General features: G+C 38.9%; 1 protein-coding gene across 1 annotated transcript; it reads right to left on the bottom strand.

The window, feature by feature from the left end:
• Positions 1-574: 574 nt before the first annotated feature.
• Positions 575-11619, bottom strand: LOC128228563 (neurogenic protein mastermind-like). The gene is made up of 2 exons (XM_052939943.1): positions 11047-11619; positions 575-4403 (listed from the first exon to the last, which is right to left on the bottom strand). Exons 1-2 carry the CDS (start codon positions 11281-11283, stop codon positions 2223-2225), a joined length of 2418 nt encoding a protein of 805 aa, XP_052795903.1. The 5' UTR covers positions 11284-11619; the 3' UTR covers positions 575-2222.
• Positions 11620-19381: the final 7762 nt, after the last annotated feature.

Here is a 19381-nt window from a genome sequence, read left to right as displayed (position 1 = left end):
TGGCCGGGTGCAACTTTAAAGGCACTCTGTTGGCAACTTTTTTCAACTATGTTGTAAATTAGTTACATTACATGTTTTTACTAACAAGCCCTAAACATTATAACTAGCTGTAACTCATTTGAGCAGAATTTTGTATTTCAAAGTCAACAACAACTCAAGTTTCGAAAGCGTAACTAAAGCTTTTTCGGCAAAAAGAGAGGATTTGCTGTCACATTTGAAAATGATGATTCTGTATAGAGGTCAAATTTCAGGGCTTCCTTTAAAGGAAGTTTGGAAGAATATTACTCCAAAGAAATGGGTTAAAACTTCCAAAATTGATTACTGAGAAGTACAAAAACTTCTATGATTTTTTAGAAAAACTTCCAAAGATGAAAGCTTGAAATTTGAAAACATCAAAACCTGGTGCCAGTATTAGTTTTATGGTCACAATTTCAATCAGGAAATTCATACTTTCAGTTTCAAATTCTTAAAGGAAGCCCTGCAATTTTAGCATTTTATCGTAGCAGGCATTTAGTTCACATTTCATATCGATGGCATGCCCCCTTTAAAACACAGCCAAATACTGAAGAGGGAACAATTTTGATTCATTTTATTTTCTACATTTTAAATAACAATTTTGGAGATTTCATTACAATATATCAATTTTAACAAAGTGTACACGAACGCATTAAACAAATGATTTGTAAAATAAATAATTTTACATCAATAATGCTTATAAATCAACAAAACATGTCATTTAAAACAATTAATAAAGAACGGTATAAAACAGTGAGACAACTATTTTATCATTTTTCTTTAAAAATATAATAAACTGCTAAAACTAAGTGAAATTATTCATTGCAAATTACAAAACTCGTTTAGCTTCCTAAAAAAGGCTTAAAAGAGTGCAAAAGAATGGTCTAAAATTCATACAGAAGCAATGAAATGATGGATGAAATGTTTGCACCTGTTCTGAAGAAGTTTAAACTAATATATTAATCAGAGGTAGACATCTTAGAGAAAGTAGGAAACTCATATACAATGCAGCACATGTTTTGAAGATACAAAGGTAATATTTCCATATAAAGACCCCTCTATGTACAGACAAAAATGCCTAAAGCTACTGAAAAATATTGTTGGCTCTTTATTACTAAGGTCAAAAAAATATATCTCATACATTGCATTTAACAAGTATGCCAAAAAGTTCACAGCAAGTATTTGGTTTATTCATAGCTGTTTCATATTTGATTTCAAAAGTTTTGAAAAAGAACACATGTGTAATATTTCATCTTAAGTATTTGTATAGTAATTTATCAGTGAAATATAAATGATATTTTACTGGTTCAAAATGAAAATATGGATTTGATACTGTTCACCGTTTTTGAATTTTAGCCCGCTCTAACGTCCAAATCAAATGAAGCGCGCAAAGGGCTGGGAAACAATTCAACAACGTCTGTTATGACGTCACGTTGTCATGAAACTTGGTGCGCTTTAAGAAAGAATACAGTTAACTTGTCATTTAAAATCCTTTTAAGGCATATTATAGAAATAAGAGATGTTCATTGCGTGCAAGATCGTGTTAAATTTCATTTCGCAAACTCCAAAAAGTAAATTCAATCGTGGCAATAGCTTTTGATGCGCACTTGGTGAAATGATATTGCAATCTTATACTGAAACAAAACAACTATCCGTTTATGTGTTTTGGAACTGTTATTTGATCAACACAAAACTCTTTATGTTCGTTTGTACATTCGAGAAAAAGATATCACAAGTTAAACTTTGATTTGATTCCTTGTTTTGAATGCTTCGATACATTCTGATTGCTGTTAAGTCTATGTACATAATTGGAACCTTGCACAAAAACTTGTACGCATAAATGAACTTATTCAAATTAATTTCAAACAATGGCTTGCGGTTATTCTATCTATTAAAATGTGTCCACTAAGCACAGACAGCGAAAACAGCACTTTCTAAACAAAAATAAGGTGAGTATCTACAGCAGCTACCATATCACCAACGATGTGATACATCAGACACTGTCACACCATTCCTCGACGACTCGACCACGCCTCAACAGGCAAGTACCGTTTCCCGTTCTCCAGAAGAGTGACCGCGGAATAGTTCGCAGTAGCACACTTGTGTAGCACAGAGCAAGCCCTACTGTGGGCCTTACAGTCTTATATCACAGACTCGGATATAAGTTTTAACCACATGAACCATCATAGTGAACACTCGGGCGTGCTTTATTTCACTGCCGTGCCCAGTATATCTTCAATGTCGTACCAGTTGGCCTCACTGTTTCCACCCGACGTTTGAACATCGAAGAAGTCAGTGCTCTGATTGGGAGCGGAGTCAAGGAGGTTGAGAATGTCGTCCTGTGATGAGCTGGTTTGAGGGTATTGAGGCCCCGGGCCCTGTTGGGGCATACTGTATGGTGGGGTCTGTCGGGAACCGGAACTCATCTGTTGCGTCATCTGCATCCGCTGTTGTTGCATCATCATCTGTTGCGCATGCGCGTTGTTTTGCATCATGGCGGCTTGCTGCGATTGCATTGTGTCCATGTGCATAGAGCGGACGCCCGCGTGCTGCATTTGCATTTGAGCAGCACCACCGTCGGTCGAGTACGACCGGTAGTGCATCATGTTTGCCGACGTCGAAGGGACGCCAGGTCGTACGGCCTGAGCGGCCATGGGATTCATGCCCCGGGGCGCCCACTCCTGAGGGTGGCGGGGCTGAGAAATATTAAGTCCGTCTGGGCCAATATTCACATTCGGAGGTCTTTGGTTACGCATGATTGCACTGGTGTAAGTCGGAGTGTTCGGACGTTGAGGTCGACCGGCCATTTGATGCGCCAAGGCGCCTGGAAATGACGCCTGCCGCTGCATGGACTGATTGGAATAGTTCATTTGTGCCTGAGACATTGTTAAACCCATTTGTTGCTGATGCATGGCTGACATTTGAGCAGTCCGCATGCCATTTTGCATATCACTGGATTCACTTTTCACTGATGAGTATGCTTGATTAGGATGAGTATTTGTTTGATTAACCATGTTTTGAATGGTCTCTAGCGGGTTTGGTCCCATACCATTAGCGCCCATGCCGCTGGCCATTCCGTTACCGTGTTGCATTTTGTACTCCGGTGGCGGCCGATTTATATACTGAGGCGGCATGTGTCTTTGGTCAGGATGCATTTTATTCTGCATCATTTGTGCCTGCATGGACATCTGATCGCCCATGTAGCTCTGACTCTGGGTGGTGCTTGGTCCCATAGCGGCGGGCGAGGCCGAGAAGCCCTGTTGCTGCGTCAGTGAGATATTTGTAGGGAAGGCAGGTTGCCGCAGCTGTATTTGCTGGGTCTGCGACATCTGCATCCGGTGTGAGCCGTCGGAGAGCTGCATATGCTGCGTCTGAGTGATCTCCATCTGGGGACCGTGGTTGAAGTGCGCGACCTGGTTCTGTAGCTGTTGGAGCGAAGAAGGCCCTGCGTCCGCCTGGGTGGTTGGAGTGTAGGGAGTCATTTTATTATTGTTATATCCAGCCACAGACTGTTTGTTCGGATACGCAATACTAACCTGCCCCTGGTATGAGGAGGGTACGGCACCATTATAATATTCCTGAGGATAACCGTTTCTAGAACTGTTAAAGTTTCCGGTTTCGGACATGTCACTAAATGGGTCAATGGCTGCCTTGACAGCACCGTATTGCTTGTTCTGACCTCGTGGTTGGTGCTGCTGATGCTGTGCCGCCAGTTGCTTCAGCGTCTCCGCGGCCATGCCGCCTTCGGACATGGCGGTGTTTCCGGTCTGCCCAGGTGTTCCGCGATAGGGCGGCGAGCGCACCTGACCTTGAGACGAGTCCATGTACATGTTTGGAGCGAACATACTGCTACTTTCGGACGTACTTAGACCACTTTCACCACTACCTTCTGATTCTTGTAAATGCTTGTTATAAATTTCATCAAACTTTTTTAATTCGTCAATTAGATCGAGATCTTTGTCTTTTCCGAAAGCGTTCAGTATATCATCAATATCCCCTATATCCTCGTCATTGTTATTATCTTCAGTGCTTTTATTGATACCACCGTCTTCGTTACACGGCTCTTGCTTACATTCAACGCTTGGATCAGACTCTTTTTCACTTTGAGACCGGATTGTTTGATTGACAGTTACGTTAGTTGAGATCTTCTGATCCTGCTGGGGCCCACTGTTATTTATTTGGTGAACGTTTATATGCACGGAGACGATGGATGCGTTACCGCCGTCGGTGTTCGACGTTTTATTAGAGACAGACGCTGGGGTAGCCTTCGATGGAGTAGTGACGTCATCATCGTCGAAGCGGTAAACGTTTTCGGCGTGGTGCTGAATTTGCTGCTGAACTTCAGCTGACGGCGCCTCGACCTTGCCAAACTTTTTACGTATCTGTTTCTGGAAGCAGACAATGCAAATGTGAAAGCTTAACTTCAAAGAGCCATCCGCACTTAGTAATTACCGGTTACATGACTACATATATATACGCTATGTGCAGATCAAATGTAAAAATTGCAAATTAAAATGTTTTCTGACAGAATCAAAGACGCCTCATTATCTTTACAAACATGAATGGCGTTTACATGTAGACAACATAAGCGCCGTTTAACTATAATCTTTCTGAACATTATAAGCAGAAATGTAAATGCATCTAAACTTATCATAACAAGAATAAATTGTATCATAAACTGCCGAGTTTCCACCAGAAGTATGCGAAGATCTGAGAGTTTTTAATTAATCATAGACAAAACTGAAATCTGGAAAATGTTTCGCGCAACAACTTCGCTGAGATTGGTCATAAAACATACAATCAGAAGTTTCAGAAGTTTTGTAAATATCTGATAGATAAGTTAGCAGAGCCACCTGTAGCCGACTGTAATCTGGTACCCAGGCTTTATAACGCGGGCGAACGCCATGGGATTTGTTTACTTCACTATACACCAGTTATTTTACCGATTTAATAAGCCATGCTCTTTTCCCGAGTAAAAACCATTACAAGTGTCCTTCTTGATAGGCCAAGGGGCTGTTACACTGGTGGGACTTAAACCTTCCACCTGGACACGTTTTCTGTTTTGTACTCGTGACGGAGACCTAGGATGCGCGCGTACAAGAATGCTTCCTATCAATATTACGATATCGGTTATTGTCTGATACATCTAATTGGTCCCTACCACGACATACAGATCCCGACTATTGCCTTATATCGATTACCGAGAACCAGAGAAATAAACGGAGTCTACATTTATATCTCCACTATAGTAACCAAAGATTGAAAGAATACTGTTATACACACGCGACCTTTATCGTTATCTGGTATCTTGTCTTGTTCAAACAAAAATCATCATACATAGTTAATAGACATCGATAGGACATGTAGCAGACAGCAGCAAACAGACAAGTAAATGGGCAAACCCCGTTTCTACTTTTCAACCCAACCTCCCCCGGGACACCTAGTCTGCGAGTGCAGGAATTATTAGACGACGCGAAAGCCTGATATCAATTCTGGTATTCAGCTGACTTTTCCGATCAATTAAAACGATTGCCTTTGTCATCTTTCAAGGCAATATAATTCCGTATAATAAAACAACCAAACTTGTATAAGCAGAGGGTTGGAGAAACATTTCATCCAAGTTGAAGCTCGAACGGTATCTACTGAAACATGAAATATTCCGACGTTCAAAGCAAAGTTCCCAAGCAAATTTCAAAGCAATGCCCCAACAACATTCAATTTCATTTAAAAACCAATCTTTTGCCAGACTAAATCTGGATATTTCAGAAGGTATTTTATCAAAAGGCATCACTTAAGCAATTCATGAACTTCTCCGATGCATCATGTAGGAGTTGTGTGTGCTCTCTTCAGGATTAATCAAAATAAACAGTGTAACATTGATGACATAATTAGTCGTTAAATAAAAGCACCACTTGAGACCACACGGGAATGTGATCACAGATGTTTGGATAACAAACAGCATCAAAAAACTGTCGAGTGTTCAATAGAAGAAGCCAGACAACCACAGGTAAGCCACAACAACCCACGTTCACTGCTGCTGCAGGTCGGCCGGGTCCCAGCCTCTCGGTGCAGGCGAGAGGACCCTTTATCTCGCGAGATGAGAAGAAACAGAGCTGGCAGCAGCATCACACTCGTGTATCACCGCCTCATTATAAATCGTCCGCACCGTCTGAGCGCCCGTGCACCACAGAATCATGGGGAAAATATGCAGTTCGTCATGAGCAGCTAGATTTCGTCGAAAACGTCATAAACCGTGAGCGAAATGATCAACATACCATGTTTAATTGAAGAAGAAGTAATGAACATTCATAAATTAATAAGTAACGAATATTGCACACGAAACATCTGATTAACATTCAACCCCATAACTGTGGTTTTTGCACAATGGAAAATCAAACACGATACATTTGGAAGTGATCAATCTTTATTTGACCTCATAAGATGTCTTTAAACTCAAAGTGTAACATTAATTGCTTAATATTCACAGACTCCGCAAAAATCTTAATCGCTCTCTGCCTCTGTGAAATATATTAAAACTGTTTTGATAATTAAAACTGCTTATGCAATCATAACTAATGTACATAAGGAAGTTTAGAACAGAATAAATGTGTTCGATACGTAATTGAGTTACCTATGTTCCCGGTTGTCTTAATTCTACGTATAAAGCAATCCTGTGGTTTCTAATCGGGTGCATCCCAAATCTTCAAATAGAGGTCTTTATTACACAGTTCACAATATTTGAAATGTAAAACACCGTTTGAGAATACTCCAAGTGATATCTGAAACTCGTAAACACGGGTAGGGCTTGTTCAAATGACATTAAAACAGCGGAGAAAGCGATATTTCTTATCCGTTTCTCCCCACTGTCTCAACTAATCTAAAACCAAATAAGATCCTATGGAGGTATAATAAAACGCTGGCTAAATAAACATCTGATCTTTAGAATCAGCAAAAGGCAAAGATTACTCCTAACCAATGCTCTTATCGGAAAGATCGACTCTACCTGTTACAATTTGAACATAATAGAATAAAAGCTGCGCGACTGATATTGAAGTGGGGATCGCTGGTCACAATAGTTAACAATTATTTCAAAATTTAAGGCTTCTGAGCGTCAGTCACACAGTGCATTATGGCAAAGCAGGCGTCTGTCGTAGCGTCTGAGAGCACGAAGTTTATTTTTTATACGTTACAGCAAAGTAAACGTGCAAACAACGTAATTTACATCGACAAACATTGACACAGTTACAATATTTAAAGCTTATAAAAACGCTATATACATGTGATTTAAAAGCATTTACTATTTCAGGCCAATGACCAGTACTGGTAAAGCATTCATATGCAAAGCACATACTGGGGATCGAACTATGGACTCTCTCGTCCAGAATCCTTTAAAAAGTGGTATATTTGCCATCGCCACCGACAACGAACTGAATTGGATGTTGTCGACTTTGACAACCGTGTTTAGCGTGGCGCACTCAACAAATTTAACTTTCTTTTTATACATATCAAAAACACTTGGCTCTTAAAGAGTGGGGCAATTAGCAGGCATATAGACCACACGATTTAACCTAAGGCGTGACATGGACGCCGGTTTGGCTAGGTTCAGTATACATTTCAGTAATTTCACTGTTGGTTTCGGCTCTTCGAAAACTTTTCATACGGAAACATGACATCAGTAATCCGTTCTGTAAATAGGGCACACATACAGACAAGAAGTGGGAAAGGTGAACTAGATATAGCCTACATCTTGATTTTATACAGCCTTGTTAACCAATGTCATAACACCATAAATATGCATTTGTTGAAACCTTCTATGGACGCTGTACCATGTTTGCTTGTGAAGGTTATTACAATAAATAACACTGCTTCTTCCTGAATATAGTTGGGGTCCATTATGTATCTTATCAAAACACTGATTATCATAATTACTATGAGTTTCCGACTCAGGAAAATCTTTTTTGGGCCTATTGAAACGCCAGTGCTTCATATTGGATGGGCTGGTGTTTTGACCCTCAATACAGTACGACACTATATTTATATGTGTTTATGCATTTGATTTTGTTGTGCATATGTTGTTGAAATCGGTTTAAATCATTTGCCTAGTTGATGTTCTAACCTATCTCATGGTATATTGCTTTCTTATATCAATCATTGGTTTCTATCAGGCATCTACTTGGCTAATGGTACCCGAATAGAGGGTATTTTCAATGTTATGCTGTTGCGCTTGAAACGGAGAGATGTTGGCACACACAAATGCATATCTATCAATTGTATTCACAACCAAAGACAAGTCAAAATAAACATTTCTATTTCTTATAATACAGCATTAAAATGATACTAAATTGTGAGTATCAATCGAATGGTTTAGAAACTATGAGAAATTTAGTAGAGGCATAGGTTCGTTATACATTTTCTATTTTGATATGAAAATGATGAAGTTAAGTCAAATGAAGCCCTTAACTAAACATTTAAGATGTTGAACAAAAGAAAAATATATATTAAAAAGTATTATGTTTACACAATAAACATACTTATAAGCTGTCCATCTTGTTTAAAGATCCGAAACAGTTGTCGTGTCCATGGCGTATTATTAACTTATCCATATTTCACACCATCAACTAATTAATAATGAACCATTCTTTCTTGGTTAGAAGGACCTCTTGGAATATTCATCTTACTAAATTATTTAGATCTTTCTGTTTCTGATAAAGTCATAATGTTGATGCAAAACCTCGATGTAGTGTCCGTGATGCTGTAGTATCCGTGACGCTGTAGTGTCCGTGACATAATGAAGTTTCTCCCATTATTTGTACTTACTTTCATAAACTGTTACTTTGACATTCAAGCCTAAATGCATACATACATTGTTCATTAATACATATATATTTTTTATGGATATTAAAATGTCAGAAATATGAAACATTCAAGTTTATCTCCTTGAAATATGTTTACAGAAATGCAATACACTGAAGATTATTTTCCAGAGTTCATGGTTTTAAATACATGAACGTTTTCATAAGAAAATAAAAACATAATGTGTATAGCTTTATTTTATCATGAAAGAAGAAGGAGAAGTTATCACGGACACTACAAATCGGTCCCTACAAATGACCATATCTAAACAAAACAGAAGTGTAAGACTGAAATCTCCTTAGATTATGGAAAAAAATAATAGGGTACATAACTTCGGACGTAAAAGTAATACCATTTGGAGAGGTTTGGGGTTTTCCCATGTGCAACATGGCTGCTCAAAATACTGTGAAAATAGCGAATTAGAAAATGCTATCTTTTTGATTGCGAAGTTCAGGCCGCTAGATGGAGCCGTACTTGCAATGGATTGAGTCTATTGTATACATCCATATTAAAGCAACTTTGCAGATATTTTCCTTAAATTATCAAGATGCGCCAACAAATATTCCTAAAGAAGCTGCATGGTTAATCCCCTGTAGCAGCCTTTGTGGCGTTTTTTTTTCACTCAAGAATTCGATTGCTTGACAGTAAACGCAAACTCTTAAAATCGTTGTCATCACAATTTAATAATGTTTGTATTTTAAAGGAATACTTTTATTTGAACAACCGAACTGCCACCGCAAAGACTAAGTAAATGGAATGTATCCATGAGTGTGGTGTCCACCTTTCTGAGCCTCTCAATGAAACAGACATACAGACACCTTGAAAAATCAATTGAATGTAAAGAATTCCAACACAAGAAGATAATGACACCAAACCCAACAACCGGATACCCGATAATCAGTTGTGGGTAGAGCTCCCCAAAATCAACACAATGTCATCAGTTTAATCAACTGATACCAGAAAACCCCCTGAGAGGCCAGAAGCAAATTACGCAGGGAACATCTGACCACAGACTGACCCTAAATACATGTATTTACGATCTTGAGCCTAGTCGGGGCCCTCTTAGCCCCATCTTAAATTTTGAATCTCTCGTAACGGTTGAAATAAATGCATGTATTTAAAGTGAAGAACAGCGAAACTAATCCAATTTCGCAAATTCATTTTGATGCAAAATTTTGTTTTGATGTCCCCAGAAAACAAGATAAAATCAGTTTATTAATTAAAGGGAGGATAATGTGCACTCCTTAAAATGTATTCAATAAAGTCATAATTGTAACAGATCCCTCTGACATAAAATTAGCTACATATGCATATTCTAGACACTACTTTTATTAAATACATATATATCAAACTCTAAATTATGTAAATAGCTAATTAAACTCGATTACAAGTATTTTTTCTCCTTAGGTTTACTTACGAAATATTTTACAACAAATTATTTGACAAAACGTTGATTTATCTGACAATAATTTTTTTGGTCTAGTTAAAATACTATGCCATGGAAAGCCAATAAATAAAAATCAACAATAAATGACAATGCATCACGATCTCTATCAGTTTAATAACTCAAGTCACGAAAACATTTTAATTACAAGTTAAAGCTTAGCATTTGCATTTTCTATGACTATGGTATGATACAGCGTATAAAAGAACATTATTAGCAGATAATTTAGGACGACATTCTTTTGTATATATGCATGTTTATAAAAAGACTCGATAAACGTAATCGATAAATTATAAAATTAATTACCTATAAATTTAACAGAATCTGTACCCGCCAATCTTGGCAAATCCTTAAGTACTCCAGTTTTATTTTAATTTTAAATTCCACACTGTGCATACATTAAACACGCTTTATTTATTGAATAATTAATTTCACAAAAAACTTCAATTAAGTTCATTAAGTCATTTGATTATTTAATATACAGTACAACAAGCGTGGTATCGGATTTTACAATGTTCGTGCAATTTGAGAGCATGTTAAATTTAGTTACACTTCGCTTACTGTATTATTGAAACACACTGTATGATTATTGCTACAATTTGATTGGCCAAAAGTGGTTTTCGGACGGTCCCACTTTACTCAGCGGGTCGATATGATCATAGCTAAGCATCCGATAATTTGTACACACTCAAACGCAGTATGATCGACATCGACCAAAATACAAAGAGACTTACAGCGACTTCAGATCCGGTGTTGTCTGGCTTTGATTTGCTCTGCTTTTTCGCCTTCGTCTTACTTTCTAGCCATTTTTGTCGAAGCATTAATGCATGTTGACCGCTTTGTTCATAAACAGCCTTGCTTCCATAATCGTATCTCTGCTGTAGCCCGTTTTGGCGACGTTTGTACATTTCCATCCGACGTCGCAGACGATCTATCACATCCCGACGTTTCGGGGACAAAACGTCCCCCATCGTATCTCGGTTATTCGTAATTGAGTCCGATGTTTACCTATCGAAAGTAACTCCTTAACACAGCCATCCTGACTAATAATCCATGTTTACATACATGTCAGAAGTGGGACACACGGTTGCACTAAACAAAGCCAATACTGTTTTGATAGATACACAAACGTAGCAGACGACAAACTGTTAAACCTGTTTCAATGTTTATAACTCCTTTGTTTGTTTTACACGTTTAGGAACCTTAACCACATCTTATACTTGTTTATTATGCATCCCTGTGAATCAAATGTCAAATTTCCAATACACTTTGTAACGCATTGATATAGCGAACAGTGAATACATGTACAGGAAGGCGACTATTGCATGAACGCTTATGTACAGATTTGGGAGAGTCTATTGTCTGAGTGGGTGTGTTAAGATGCGTGGGAAGTCTAGCGGAGTTTATCTAGGTCGATGTGAATCATTTTTTTGTGCATTGTGTTGACCAAAGTGACTGAATGTGACATACCCGAAACTCTCCAATTGAGCGTGGGGTTAAATATCTAAGCCGTTAGTATACACTATGTCAATGTACCACTGATTTAACAACTATATACATGTACTTTGATCACAATAGCAAGTAAGGACCCCTTTGGGCAAAATACTGTCACAAAATTAACAGAAGTGTTATATTAATTATGTACAATGCACATACTTTACTGTAAAAATCATTAGGAATGCTATAATGACATGCCTTTTTATTATCATTAAAAAAAAAAAAAACATTTTTTTTAAAGGATTATATTTTTATTTTTATATTAACCTATCGCATAATTTGGAAACTGTAAATATTGTTTTTAGGCTGCACAGGCAGAGTTCTGATATTTAAAGGTACTCGGTCACATTCTATAGGGTATGACACGGAATGTTATATGTAACAAACCAGGTGAACATTGGATCAGCACAGTTTTGATATGCGTCGAAAATGCTCCGCTGTCGTGCCAAGTACTTGAACATGGGGAGTGCCTTTTAAGGGAATTTAAAATCTATTGGCATGTTATGGTGGCATAGTTCTGCCACCAGATAACCATATAACTAACTAGTTAATTAAGTGGTTAACTAGTTACGTAACTAGTTAACGTAACTAGTTTACCACTTAATATTAAGCTGGTAAAAATACAAAAATGGCAGTTGTAGGCACTTACATGCATTTATTTCCCGCTATGATATTTTATTTATTGAAAAAATTAACTAGTTACGTAACTAGTTAACCCGATAATTAACTAGTTAATTAAGTGATTAACTAGTAGCGTAACAGTTAACCACTTTTTTAACTAGTTAGTTATATGGGTATCTCGTGGCAGAAGTATGCCACCATAGCATGTAGCTCAACTCAGGAATGAATTATCGGTGTGTTTACTAAATGTTTAAGTTCTGTTTAAAAATCAAAGCAAACTGATCGTCACTGAAACTTGCACAACTTCATAATAGTTAGATGGCATGAAGTAAATTCTCTATGATTAAGAATGGGCGCAGTAAGCGTAACGAAATAGCCCTTCTTAATCAGTAATATTTTACTTTAGGTCATCTAACTGACTTAGAATACAACCTTGTTGTCTGATATGCTGTCAACGCAAACCCTGGCACAGAGAGTGTATGTATAGAAAGAATGGCAATTGGCGGAATTTTAAACACTCACGAAAGTTAAAGTCTAGTACTAAATGATTGCCTATCTGCAGTTTAAAAAAAATGGTAATATTCTAAAAAAGAGTATTCAAAGTATGTAATTTCGTTCTGTAGGTATAAGCGTTTCACTGAAATATTATTTAGCTTTGTTTCCTCTTAACTTTATTTTTAATATGAACGTAATCGTGTATTGTAACTTATTTCGAAACAGATTTCGAAACCGCCGAAACCATTGAAACCAACACTGAAACTAGTTTGGTATCAACGTCTGAACGGGTTTGCTTGAAGTAACAAACGCATGGTTTTGTGTACAGCTTTAACAACATGTTGGAGCCTCTGCGTGTAGCCATTATATCTAAATTTCTTCAAAACAATTATACTGCAGATGGTTATTTGCCTGTTGTAACTAAATTGTGTTTCAACGTGACCCGTGTTGGATCACTGTCCGCCATGTTGTTTTTTTCACAGTGGGCTTGTTTTCGGATAGAACGAACCGACGAAACCGCATCCAGTTTCGGTTTTTGTAAATCCAACGATAAAACTTGTTTTTATATTATTTGAAACAGTCACAACAAATACACAGTTAGTGAAACCAATACAACTAAAACAAGTTTATTACCCGAACAGAAATGCCCATAGCAGGAAAAGTAAGGCGAAGAAAAAGGTTAATGCAGAAATAACAGCGTTGTTATTATGAAATTTGAGATCGTACAATTATTATGCGGCTATTACTTTTCTGACGCATTAAGTTTATTTCGTACATTTGCTTAAAATGTGTTTCGTCCTAAAGTTGTCCAAATCAACTTTTCATGTTAGTTAAAAAAAAAAATAGCATACATTACACCCAAATGCACCACACCATTTTCTACAAAACTAACCAGAATTTCCAGTCTGGTAGTTGGAGTGGGTGGGAGAGGACCCACCCCCATTCCCCCGAAAAATTATCATCCTCTAACCACATTAAGATCCTCTTTTATTTCACTGTATGTGGTCATTTTTATTCTCACGCAGTTAGTTTATTTCGTACATTTGCACGGGCGGCTTTGCGATGGTGGTGGTCACGGGAGGGTTGTGCCCTTCCCCCCAAGTGCGCCCCCTCTAACGCCAATCCTTGGTTTGTGACATGCCCTTTTTCAATGTCGCTGCAGTATTTGACCGATTTTCAAGCAACCAAAAGACCAATAAAAAAATCGAGGTATGATTTTTTACCGTCGGATATGAAAGTTTTCCAAACGATTGAGGTCCATTCTTTATATGAATGGATTTAAAGCATTGATACCAATACCAGCTGATTCTGAGACAAAAACTAAAAACAGTGTCAAAATTGTCAATCTGTGAGAATGCAGCTTTAACGTATAAAACCTCACGATAATGTTCATCTTTTTAAGATGAGAGCACTTTGAAGGGGAAAGAAGACAGGACCTATACCTTGCATAGAAGAAATCTGACTTTATGCGTTAAAGCATATGATTAAGGACAAACATACTGAACTATCTAAGAAACATAGTTCAAAGCCTTGAAATATGCGCCATTTGCGCCTTAAAATGTCTGGAATAACAGCTATACATTTGCAATAAAGTATTAATTATCAAGCATCATGTGTGCCTTAAATGTCGCCAGTGCAGTGCGGCGATTGTTCAGGCTTTAAACAAGATCGGGAATACTATTAATTTACACACTGTAAAGAAAATAGATATATTTAGTTGATTACATTACGTAAGTTTTTCACATTAAGATTCCTACTAAGTTACATCAGAAGAGCGCCCTTGCAGATCATTTTCACCACAACTTTATATTGCAGTGCGAAGTAATGCTATAGGCTCCATAGTACATATGTCAATGTGTACAGTTGCCCACTTGATATTGCAGTACGGAGTATACGCCAAAGTGTACTGTTGATATTACAGTGTAGAATATTGCTATAGGCTCCCTAGTCCATACGTCACAGTGTACGGTAGGGTCGGTAGCCCACTTGATACTGCAGTGCGGAGTATTGCTTTAGACTTCATAGTATATACCTCACAGTGTACATTAGCCAACTTGATATTATAGTATGGAGTATTGATATGACCTCCATAGTCCAACCGTAAAAGTGTACGGTAGCTCACTTGATATTGAAGTGTGAAATATTGCTATATACTCCATAGTCCCTGCGTCACAGTGTACGGTAGCTTACTTGATATTGCATTATGGAATATTGCTATGGAATCATAGTCCATACGACAAAGTGTCCGGTAGCCCTTTTGATATTGAAGTGTGGAATATTGCTATATACTCCGTAGTCCATACGCCAAAGTGTACGAAAGTCCACTTGATTTTGCAGTGTTGAATATTGCTATAGGCTACATAGTCCATACGCCACAGTGTACGGTAGCCCATTTGATATTTCAGTCCGGAGTATTGCTATAGGCTACATAGTCCATACGCCACAGTGTACGGTAGCCCATTTGATATTTCAGTCCGGAGTATTGCTATAGACTACATAGTCCATACGCCACAGTGTACGGTAGCCCATTTGATATTTCAGTCCGGAGTATTGCTATAGGCTACATAGTCCATACGCCACAGTGTACGGTAGCCCATTTGATATTTCAGTCCGGAGTATTGCTATAGGCTACATAGTCCATACGCCACAGTGTACGGTAGCCCATTTGATATTTCAGTCCGGAGTATTGCTATAGACTACATAGTCCATACGTCACAGTGTACGGTAGCCCATTTGATATTTCAGTCCGGAGTATTGCTATAGACTACATAGTCCATACGTCACAGTGTACGGTAGCCCATTTGATATTTCAGTCCGGAGTATTGCTATAGGCTACATAGTCCATACACCACAGTGTACGGTAGCCCATTTGATATTTCAGTCCGGAGTATTGCTATAGACTACATAGTCCATACGTCACAGTGTACGGTAGCCCATTTGATATTTCAGTCCGGAGTATTGCTATAGACTACATAGTCCATACGCCACAGTGTACGGTAGCCCATTTGATATTTCAGTCCGGAGTATTGCTATAGACTACATAGTCCATACGCCACAGTGTACGGTAGCCCATTTGATATTTCAGTCCGGAGTATTGCTATAGGCTACATAGTCCATACGCCACAGTGTACGGTAGCCCATTTGATATTTCAGTCCGGAGTATTGCTATAGACTTCATAGTCCATACGTCACAGTGTACGGTAGCCCATTTGATATTTCAGTCCGGAGTATTGCTATAGGCTACATAGTCCATACGCCACAGTGTACGGTAGCCCATTTGATATTTCAGTCCGGAGTATTGCTATAGGCTACATAGTCCATACGTCACAGTGTACGGTAGCCGACTTGATATTGCACTCCGGAGTATTGCTATAGGCTACATAGTCCATACGTCACAGTGTACGGTAGCCCATTTGATATTTCAGTCCGGAGTATTGCTATAGGCTACATAGTCCATACGTCACAGTGTACGGTAGCCCATTTGATATTTCAGTGCGGAGTATTGCTATAGACTACATAGTCCATACGCCACAGTGTACGGTAGCCCATTTGATATTTCAGTCCGGAGTATTGCTATAGGCTACATAGTCCATACGCCACAGTGTACGGTAGCCCATTTGATATTTCAGTCCGGAGTATTGCTATAGACTACATAGTCCATACGCCACAGTGTACGGTAGCCCATTTGATATTTCAGTCCGGAGTATTGCTATAGACTACATAGTCCATACGCCACAGTGTACGGTAGCCCATTTGATATTTCAGTCCGGAGTATTGCTATAGACTACATAGTCCATACGCCACAGTGTACGGTAGCCCATTTGATATTTCAGTCCGGAGTATTGCTATAGGCTACATAGTCCATACGCCACAGTGTACGGTAGCCCATTTGATATTTCAGTCCGGAGTATTGCTATAGACTACATAGTCCATACGTCACAGTGTACGGTAGCCAAATTTGATATTTCAGTGCGGAGTATTGCTATAGACTACATAGTCCATACGCCACAGTGTACGGTAGCCCATTTGATATTTCAGTGCGGAGTATTGCTATAGGCTACATAGTCCATACGCCACAGTGTACGGTAGCCCATTTGATATTTCAGTCCGGAGTATTGCTATAGACTTCATAGTCCATACGTCACAGTGTACGGTAGCCCATTTGATATTTCAGTCCGGAGTATTGCTATAGGCTACATAGTCCATACGCCACAGTGTACGGTAGCCCATTTGATATTTCAGTCCGGAGTATTGCTATAGGCTACATAGTCCATACGTCACAGTGTACGGTAGCCGACTTGATATTGCACTCCGGGGTATTGCTATAGGCTACATAGTCCATACGTCACAGTGTACGGTAACCCACTTGATATTACAGTCCGGAGTATTGCTATAGGCTACATAGTCCATACGTCACAGTGTACGGTAGCCCATTTGATATTACAGTCCGGAGTATTGCTATAGGCTACATAGTTCATACGTCACAGTGTACGGTAGCCGACTTGATATTTCAGTCCGGAGTATTCTTATAAACTTCATAGTACATACATCAATTTGTATTGTAGCCCACTTGATATTGCAGATCGGGGTATTTCTATATGATCCGAAGTTCATGCGTCAAAGTGGATTGCTAAAGGCTCCATAGTCTATACGTCAGTATGTACGGTATCCCACTTTATATTGCAGTCCGAAGTATTGCTATCGCCCCATAGTCCATACGTCAATGTGTACGGTAGCTCACTTGATATTGCAGTGCGGAGTATTGCTATCGGCTCCATAGTCCATACGTCAATGTGTACGGTAGCTCACTTGATATTGCAGTGCGGAGTATTGCTATCGGCCCCATAGTCCATACGTCAATGTGTACGGTAGCTCACTTGATATTGCAGTGCGGAGTATTGCTATCGGCCCCATAGTCCATACGTCAATTTGTACGGTAGCTCACTTGATATTGCAGTGCGGAGTATTGCTATCGGCCCCATAGTCCATACGTCAATGTGTACGGTTACCCACTTGATATTGCAGTGCGGAGTATTGCTATAGGCACCATAGTCCATTCGTCAAAGTATACGGGTGCCCACTTGATATTGCAGTCCGGAGTATTGCTTTAGGCTCCATGGTCCATGCGTCAAAGTGTACGGGAGCCCACTTGATAGTACAGGATGGACTACTCTTTTTATATGGCACATTAAAACAGCTTCGTTCGTGACGTTAAAGAGTTTGGAGGCTTGCATTGTGTTACATTGCTCAGTAGTTATATTGTGGGGCATATTGCGAAGGCCAGATCCACTGACATGTACGGTAGCCCACTGAAAATTATTGTATGAATTATGGCTTTAAAGCATATTGCAACGGTCAGATAAATAAAAGTGCCCAGTAGCCCATTTGATAATATATTATGAAGCATTTCTGTTAAGCTCACTAGCTCGGTACGGTAGCCCATGTCGTGCTGCCGTGCGTAGTATTTCTATATCGTTTATTTGCAACGGTCAGCTATGTCAAAGTGAAGGTTAACCTAGTCTGATTACATTTAAAATAGTCGCATATTCAATGCAGCCATAATACAGACGTCTCTTCTTTTTATGAAAATTACATAAAAAAAAAACGGTGTACAGTCTACTTTAAGCCAACGGAACACTGCTGTACGTGAGGTAGTCTGCACACTGCAACGGTTACATATGTGAGATTGGACGGTAGCCCACATTATATTGGCATTTATAATTGCACTGTAGAATATTGTTTTATGGCACATTGAAGGGGGTAGGTACGTCAAACTGTACGGTTGCCCTCTTAATGTTGCAATATTACAAAGACCAGACACGCCCTTATTGTAACAGCACATGGCATTGCGTCGGTTCGTATAGATACAAGGATGATGGATCATTGGTAGATGCCACTATCCCTGACTTATCACAGGTGAATGGACGTGTACTCGACCCCAATTCAAGTAGCAGTCTAAGACATTGCTGCAGCGTATGGCCGAGTAAGCAACGTAATCCACTAATGTTGGTGATTTAATAATGATGGTACTGTTCATGATTATTTATTTGGACAGCAATGATATTTTTAAATAATTGCTAAAGGGGATTCACTGTTAATGAGGAGTGTGTTGCACTCGCTAGTATACTGGAGCACTCCCACACAACTTCCGGTGTCAACCTGTTGGCTTTCCAAAGATCACGGCTCGGCACTTACCGTTTCCGTTTTTTTAAGCACTTCATGTCTATTTACACGCACTTGTTTACACGCAACAAGCATACAGCTATTTATTAAGTATCTTTGTAATCGGTTGATGGTTATAAGTAAATTCTTAATGATTAACAATGAGCGGAGTGAAAGTTGCGGACAAACTCGTAATCATTAGACATTTGTCTAAGTATTTAACCTCATTTTCTGATACATTGTCAACGCAATGAGTGGCAGAATCGGACAAGTGGCAGAAGGTGGATCTTTATA

Source organism: Mya arenaria, chromosome 3, assembly GCF_026914265.1.
Source record: "Mya arenaria isolate MELC-2E11 chromosome 3, ASM2691426v1".
Lineage (NCBI taxonomy): Eukaryota > Metazoa > Mollusca > Bivalvia > Myida > Myidae > Mya > Mya arenaria.
This window is presented reverse-complemented; position numbering and strand designations above follow the sequence as displayed.

What these genes read in the sequence shown, in the direction of transcription:
- LOC128228563 (XM_052939943.1), bottom strand. Translation starts at nt 11,283, where the DNA reads ATGGGGGACGTTTTGTCCCCGAAACGTCGGGATGTGATAGATCGTCTG. An exon ending in ACACCGGATCTGAAGTCGCT is followed by an intron (nt 4,404 to 11,046) that starts GTAAGTCTCTTT and finishes GTCTGCTTCCAG; the next exon opens with AAACAGATACGTAAAAAGTT.